Source organism: Argopecten irradians, chromosome 8 (assembly GCF_041381155.1).
Source record: "Argopecten irradians isolate NY chromosome 8, Ai_NY, whole genome shotgun sequence".
In the NCBI taxonomy this organism is placed as follows: Eukaryota; Metazoa; Mollusca; class Bivalvia; order Pectinida; family Pectinidae; genus Argopecten; species Argopecten irradians.
The window spans coordinates 35946056-35954166 of NC_091141.1; the positions used below are offsets into that span (position 1 = coordinate 35946056).

The 8111-nt window shown below is 45.9% G+C and overlaps 4 protein-coding genes across 4 annotated transcripts; all 4 read left to right on the forward strand.

Annotated features, from left to right (window-relative positions):
* The first annotated feature begins 2912 nt into the window (after window positions 1-2912).
* Window positions 2913-3746, forward strand: LOC138329864 (uncharacterized). The gene has a single exon (XM_069277154.1). It carries the CDS (start codon window positions 2913-2915, stop codon window positions 3744-3746), a length of 834 nt encoding a protein of 277 aa, XP_069133255.1.
* A 67-nt stretch (window positions 3747-3813) lies between these two features.
* LOC138329865 (uncharacterized) lies at window positions 3814-5589 on the forward strand. Its single transcript, XM_069277155.1, has 2 exons — window positions 3814-4697; window positions 4878-5589. Exons 1-2 carry the CDS (start codon window positions 3814-3816, stop codon window positions 5587-5589), a joined length of 1596 nt encoding a protein of 531 aa, XP_069133256.1.
* A 15-nt stretch (window positions 5590-5604) lies between these two features.
* LOC138329867 (uncharacterized) lies at window positions 5605-6531 on the forward strand. Its single transcript, XM_069277156.1, has one exon. The coding sequence runs from the start codon at window positions 5605-5607 to the stop codon at window positions 6529-6531; it is 927 nt and encodes a 308-aa protein (XP_069133257.1).
* A 67-nt stretch (window positions 6532-6598) lies between these two features.
* On the forward strand, window positions 6599-7798 carry LOC138329868 (streptococcal hemagglutinin-like). Its single transcript, XM_069277157.1, has one exon. It carries the CDS (start codon window positions 6599-6601, stop codon window positions 7796-7798), a length of 1200 nt encoding a protein of 399 aa, XP_069133258.1.
* Window positions 7799-8111: the final 313 nt, after the last annotated feature.

The window sequence follows — 8111 nt, forward strand, 5'->3', positions numbered from 1 at the left end:
ACAAACCTTTTTATTATTTTTATCCCGAATGCTCTCACATTTCTTGAATTAGGCCATCTTTTGTTTCAAAAATCAACCGTAATAATTTTGATGATATATGCTATAGGTTTCCAGTACAACTTACATTGTTTCAATGAGAAGTTTTCTCCCAAAAATAAAATTTTGCTGTTTTCAATATACATCATGAAACACAACTACACGAGGACAAACCGTATTAGTTAAATGACAGGTCTGATCAATGCAGATAAGTAAAGGTATAGACCATTGACATACCAGCATGCCAGACACACCAACTGCCTGTCAATAATTAATTTAACAGATGGAGGTGTGAATAATGCTTATGGTGAACTATTGGGAGTAAGGTCAACCTTCGAGCAAGTCAACATTTTTAAAATTAAAATAGGGCAGTGGGGACTGACGATAGGCTATAGGCCTCATGTTTACTTATCTGTCTTTATCTAGTATTTTCATTATTTTACAACACCATCATCTTCAGTATCTGTACACTTTCATAGGGATATGAATTCTTTTTTTCATGTCTAACGACTTTTTCACGGTGATTTTAATTCACGTTTTCATGCCAAGCAACCGTTCACGATTTAATTCGCGTATTCATCTCTAATGATTTTTTCAGTTATTTGATTTCGTTTTTTACATCTATGAAACCCCTCTATTGTACTTCTAAACAAACCCTGTTTTCCATGTTATCCCGAATTTTCTCTGATTTCCTGAAAGACGCCATCTTGTGTCTCCATATAAATAAGACAATCATGTATTCTTATATTGATGATATATTAGTAAATTTCCAGTACAACGACCAACGTTTTAATGTCATATGTTCAATGATAACTTTCTTCCATTCTTTTCTGTTTTCAATGATTCTAAATATTGAACATCATTGATTTATCATATGGAGTATGGGGTTAAGCAAGGACGATGCCTGCTTGTGTTTTTGTTGTCAAGGAAGTCGGACATTCAATGAAGAACGCCACAATATTTCCAGCTTCTACTCAGTAATAATAAGGAACTTACATTGTTTCAATGAGAAGTTTTCTCCCAACAATAAAATTTTGCTGTTTTCAATATACATCAAGAAACACAACTACACGAGGACAAGCCGTATTAGTTTAATGACAGGTCTGATCAATGTAGGTAAGTAAAGGTATAGACCATTGACATACCAGCATGCTAAACACAGTCATGTACCTATGGTGACAGACATACCTACTGCCTGTCGATTATTAATTTAACAGATGGAGGTGTGAATAATGTTTATGATGAACTATTGGGAGTAAGGTCAACCTTCGAGCAAGTCAACATTTTTAATATGAAAAAAGGGCAGCGGGGACTGACGATAGGCTATAGGACTCATGTTTACTTATCTGTTCTTTCCTAACATATTAATTATTTTACAACACGTCTTCAGTATCTACAGACTTTTACGACGAATGGATTTCACGTTTTCATGTCTTACGACTTTTTCACGGTGAATTGATTTTGTGTTTTCATGTCAATTTCAAATGTTTTTCACGGTGATTTGATTTCGCTTTTTACATCTATGAAACCCCTCTATTGTACTTCTAAACAAACCCTGTTTTCCATGTTATCCCGAATTTTCTCTGATTTCCTGAAAGACGCCATCTTGTGTCTCCATATAAATAAGACAATCATGTATTCTTATATTGATGATATATTAGTAAATTTCCAGTACAACGACCAACGTTTTAATGTCATATGTTCAATGATAATTTTCTTCCATTCTTTTCTGTTTTCAATGATTCTAAATATTGAACATCAAAGAAACATCTCACATGAGGACAGAATAGGCCTGATCAGTGTTGGTAAGTAAATAATTTGTTTTTGACTTACCAGTGTGCTAAATACAGTCATATGTACATATGGTGGTAGCCACACCCACTGCCTGTCGATTATTGATTTATCATATGGAGTATTGGGTTAAGCTAGGACGATGCCTGCTTGTGTTTTTGTTGTCAAGAAAGTAGGACATTCAATGAAGAACGCCACAATATTTCCAGCTTCTTTTCAGTAATAATAAGGAATCTTCTGTATTTATTTATTCATTTTATGGGAAGAGGGCATAGTTGTTGAACTGTGAAGTATAGGAGTTGCATAGATTTACGCCATATTACAATGTAATAGCTGAAGTAATTCAAGGACAGCCTGATGTGTTGCTTGTGTGAAGTACGTGCATGGTTTGGAAGACTGTAGTATGTTCCATCCTCGATACTCCAGGGGTTCCGATCACTTACGATCTCTACACCCCTGGACTATCTCATAGTGAAATTGAAGGCAGTTCAGTGGAAAATATTTGACCAATCACAGACCAGCAAAGATTTCCTTTGAAGACTACAGAGAGAGCGACGCCCAACTTCAAAGCCACACATGCACAGTCAACCACAGTGTACCGTTATACGGCTCTTTTGATGTATATCAAAGGACTGAATTAGGTAATAGGTAGCGCTTCATGTTGAATTTACCTCTGTCCAGTTTGCATTCATATTTGCTATGAATGACTACTGAAAGACGTTCAATGCTTACATTTACATTTGGTTACAACTTTATGATGAAATCCCAATGAATTTTGCATCTATAATGAATTAATCATTCGTTATCGTCATGGATGGAACAGCCATTTGAACAGCCGTCTTCCGTGATCGCTGGCACGACAATTGTGACGTCACAATGATAATGACGTCACAAGAAGAGCTTGAAGTTCATGGTCTATATGACTGCCAACTGCGCTTGGTAAGGTTACATAGTGGGACTGCAGTGAAAATGTAAATATTATGAAGTCAACCAGTGTACCACACGGTCAACCAGTGTACCACACAGTCAACCAGTGTACCGACACAGTCAACCACAGTGTACCACGCAGTCAACCACATTGTACCATGCAGCCAACCACAGTGTACCACACAGTCAACCAGTGTACCACACAGTCAACCACAGTGTACCAGTCAACCAGTGTACCATGCAGCCAACCAGTGTACCATGCAGCCAACCAGTGTACCACGCATACAACCAGTGAACTATGCAGTCAACCAGTGTACCACATAGTCAACCACAGTGTATCAGTCAACCAGTGTACCATGCAGCCAACCAGTGTACCATGCAGCCAACCACAGTGTTCCACGCAGTCAACCACAGTGTACCACAGTGTACCACGCAGTCAACCAGTGTACCAGTCAACCAGTGTACCATGCAATCAACCAGTGTACCATGCAGCCAACCAGTGTACCAGCAGTCAACCAGAGTGCCACGCAGTCAACCAGTGTACCACGCAGTCAACCACAGTGTACCATGCAGTCAACCAGTGTACCCCACAGTCAACTAGTGTACCATGCAGCCAACCAGTGTACCACACAGTCAACCACAGTGTACCACGCAGTCAACCTCAGTGTACCACACAGTCAACCACAGTGTACCAGTCAACCAGTGTACCATGCAGCCAACCAGTGTACCAGCAGTCAACCAGAGTGCCACGCAGTCAACCAGTGTACCACGCAGTCAACCACAGTGTACCATGCAGTCAACCAGTGTACCACACAGTCAACCAGTGTACCATGCAGCCAACCAGTGTACCACACAGTCAACCAGTGTACCATGCAGCCAATCAGTGTACCACGCAGTCAACCAGTGTACCACGCAGTCAACCACAGTGTACCACGCAGTCAACCACAGTGTACCACACAGTCAACCACAGTGTACCACGCAGTCAACCATAGTGTACCATGCAGTCAACCAGTGTACCATGCAGTCAACCAGTGTACCACATAGTCAACCAGTGTACAGATGCAGTCAACCAGTGTACCGACACAGTCAACCACAGTGTACCACGCAGTCAACCACATTGTACCATGCAGCCAACCAGTGTACCACACAGTCAACCAGTGTACCACACAGTCAACCACAGTGTACCAGTCAACCAGTGTACCATGCAGCCAACCAGTGTACCATGCAGCCAACCAGTGTACCACGCATACAACCAGTGAACTATGCAGTCAACCAGTGTACCACATAGTCAACCACAGTGTACCAGTCAACCAGTGTACCATGCAGCCAACCAGTGTACCACACAGTCAACCAGTGTACCATGCAGCCAACCAGTGTACCATGCAGCCAACCAGTGTTCCACGCAGTCAACCACAGTGTACCACACAGTCAACCACAGTGTACCACACAGTCAACCACAGTGTACTAGTCAACCAGTGTACCATGCAGCCAACCAGTGTACCAGCAGTCAACCAGAGTGCCACGCAGTCAACCAGTGTACCACGCAGTCAACCACAGTGTACCATGCAGTCAACCAGTGTACCACACAGTCAACTAGTGTACCATGCAGCCAACCAGTGTACCACACAGTCAACCACAGTGTACCACGCAGTCAACCTCAGTGTACCACACAGTCAACCACAGTGTACCAGTCAACCAGTGTACCATGCAGCCAACCAGTGTACCAGCAGTCAACCAGAGTGCCACGCAGTAAACCAGTGTACCACGCAGTCAACCACAGTGTACCATGCAGTCAACCAGTGTACCACACAGTCAACCAGTGTACCATGCAGCCAACCAGTGTACCACAGTCAACCAGTGTACCATGCAGCCAACCAGTGTACCACGCAGTCAACCAGTGTACCACGCAGTCAACCACAGTGTACCACGCAGTCAACCACAGTGTACCACACAGTCAACCACAGTGTACCACGCAGTCAACCACAGTGTACCACACAGTCAACCACAGTGTACCACGCAGTCAACCATAGTGTACCATGCAGTCAACCAGTGTACCATGCAGTCAACCAGTGTACCACATAGTCAACCAGTGTACAGATGCAGTCAACCAGTGTACCATGCAGCCAACCAGTGTACCATGCAGTCAACCAGTGTACCATGCAGTCAACCACAGTGTACCATGCAGCCAACCAGTGTACCATGCAGTCAACCACAGTGTACCATGCACCCAACCAGTGTACCAGTCAACCAGTGTACCATGCAATCAACCAGTGTACCATGCAGCCAACCAGTGTACCAGCAGTCAACCAGAGTGCCACGCAGTCAACCAGTGTACCACGCAGTCAACCACAGTGTACCATGCAGTCAACCAGTGTACCACACAGTCAACTAGTGTACCATGCAGCCAACCAGTGTACCACACAGTCAACCACAGTGTACCACGCAGTCAACCTCAGTGTACCACACAGTCAACCACAGTGTACCAGTCAACCAGTGTACCATGCAGCCAACCAGTGTACCAGCAGTCAACCAGAGTGCCACGCAGTCAACCAGTGTACCACGCAGTCAACCACAGTGTACCATGCAGTCAACCAGTGTACCACACAGTCAACCAGTGTACCATGCAGCCAACCAGTGTACCACACAGTCAACCAGTGTACCATGCAGCCAATCAGTGTACCACGCAGTCAACCAGTGTACCACGCAGTCAACCACAGTGTACCACGCAGTCAACCACAGTGTACCACACAGTCAACCACAGTGTACCACGCAGTCAACCATAGTGTACCATGCAGTCAACCAGTGTACCATGCAGTCAACCAGTGTACCACATAGTCAACCAGTGTACAGATGCAGTCAACCAGTGTACCGACACAGTCAACCACAGTGTACCACGCAGTCAACCACATTGTACCATGCAGCCAACCAGTGTACCACACAGTCAACCAGTGTACCACACAGTCAACCACAGTGTACCAGTCAACCAGTGTACCATGCAGCCAACCAGTGTACCATGCAGCCAACCAGTGTACCACGCATACAACCAGTGAACTATGCAGTCAACCAGTGTACCACATAGTCAACCACAGTGTACCAGTCAACCAGTGTACCATGCAGCCAACCAGTGTACCACACAGTCAACCAGTGTACCATGCAGCCAACCAGTGTACCATGCAGCCAACCAGTGTTCCACGCAGTCAACCACAGTGTACCACACAGTCAACCACAGTGTACCACACAGTCAACCACAGTGTACTAGTCAACCAGTGTACCATGCAGCCAACCAGTGTACCAGCAGTCAACCAGAGTGCCACGCAGTCAACCAGTGTACCACGCAGTCAACCACAGTGTACCATGCAGTCAACCAGTGTACCACACAGTCAACTAGTGTACCATGCAGCCAACCAGTGTACCACACAGTCAACCACAGTGTACCACGCAGTCAACCTCAGTGTACCACACAGTCAACCACAGTGTACCAGTCAACCAGTGTACCATGCAGCCAACCAGTGTACCAGCAGTCAACCAGAGTGCCACGCAGTCAACCAGTGTACCACGCAGTCAACCACAGTGTACCATGCAGTCAACCAGTGTACCACACAGTCAACCAGTGTACCATGCAGCCAACCAGTGTACCACAGTCAACCAGTGTACCATGCAGCCAACCAGTGTACCACGCAGTCAACCAGTGTACCACGCAGTCAACCACAGTGTACCACGCAGTCAACCACAGTGTACCACACAGTCAACCACAGTGTACCACGCAGTCAACCATAGTGTACCATGCAGTCAACCAGTGTACCATGCAGTTAACCAGTGTACCACATAGTCAACCAGTGTACAGATGCAGTCAACCAGTGTACCATGCAGCCAACCAGTGTACCATGCAGTCAACCAGTGTACCATGCAGTCAACCACAGTGTACCATGCAGCCAACCAGTGTACCATGCAGTCAACCACAGTGTACCATGCACCCAACCAGTGTACCACGCAGTCAACCAGTTACCATACAGTCAACCACAGTGTACCACGCAGTCAATTAGTGTACCACGCAGCCAACCAGTGTACCACGCAGTCAACCACAGTGTGCCATGCAGTCAACCAGTGTAATACGCAGTCAACCACAGTGTACCACACAGTCAAGCAGTGTAATGACGCAGTCAACCAGTGTACCACGCAGTCAACCACAGTGTACCATGCAGCCAACCAGTGTACCATGCAGCCAACCACAGTGTACCACGCAGTCAACCACAGTGTACCACAGTCAACCACAGTGTACCACACAGTCAACCACAGTGTACCAGTCAACCAGTGTACCATGCAGCCAACCAGAGTACCATGCAGCCAACCAGTGTACCATGCAGTCAACCAGAGTGCCACGCAGTCAACCAGTGTACCACGCAGTCAACCACAGTGTACCATGAAGTCAACCAGTGTACCACACAGTCAACCAGTGTACCATGCAGCCAACCAGTGTACCATGCAGCCAACCAGTGTACCACACAGTCAACCACAGTGTACCACGCATTCAACCTCAGTGTACCACACAGTCAAACACAGTGTACCAGTCAACCAGTGTACCATGCAGCCAACCAGTGTACCAGCAGTCAACCAGAGTGCCACGCAGTCAACCAGTGTACCACGCAGTCAACCACAGTGTACCATGCAGTCAACCAGTGTACCACACAGTCAACCAGTGTACCATGCAGCCAACCAGTGTACCACGCAGTCAACCAGTGTACCACGCAGCCAACCAGTGTACCACGCAGTCAACCAGTGTACCACGCAGTCAACCACAGTGTACCACGCAGTCAACCACAGTGTACCACACAATCAACCACAGTGTACCACGCAGTCAACCATAGTGTACCATGCAGTCAACCAGTGTACCATGCAGTCAACCAGTGTACCACATAGTCAACCAGTGTACAGATGCAGTCAACCAGTGTACCATGCAGCCAACCAGTGTACCATGCAGTCAACCAGTGTACCATGCAGTCAACCACAGTGTACCATGCAGCCAACCAGTGTACCACGCAGTTAACCAGTTACCATACAGTCAACCACAGTGTACCACGCAGTCAATTAGTGTACCACGCAGCCAACCAGTGTACCACGCAGTCAACCACAGTGTGCCATGCAGTCAACCAGTGTACTACGCAGTCAACCACAGTGTACCACGCAGTCAAGCAGTGTAATGACGCAGTCAACCAGTGTACCACACAGTCAACCACAGTGTACCAGGCAGTCAACCAGTGTACTGTTATTATTAAGTTCCTCTGATATAGAATTCAAAAGCTAGAACTACTGTAACATGACTTTTTTTCGCGTGTGAAATATTTATGTGAATTTTACGA

Excerpts from the sequence above, each read along its gene's own strand:
- LOC138329867 (XM_069277156.1), top strand. The coding sequence starts at position 5,605 with ATGCAGTCAACCAGTGTACCGACACAGTCAACCACAGTGTACCACGCA.
- LOC138329868 (XM_069277157.1), top strand. The coding sequence starts at position 6,599 with ATGCAGTCAACCAGTGTACCATGCAGCCAACCAGTGTACCATGCAGTC.
- LOC138329864 (XM_069277154.1), top strand. The coding sequence starts at position 2,913 with ATGCAGCCAACCACAGTGTACCACACAGTCAACCAGTGTACCACACAG.
- LOC138329865 (XM_069277155.1), top strand. The coding sequence starts at position 3,814 with ATGCAGTCAACCAGTGTACCGACACAGTCAACCACAGTGTACCACGCA. Across the intron at positions 4,698-4,877 it reads ACCACGCAGTCAACCACAGT|CCAACCAGTGTACCATGCAG; the intron begins GTACCACACAGT and ends TGTACCATGCAG.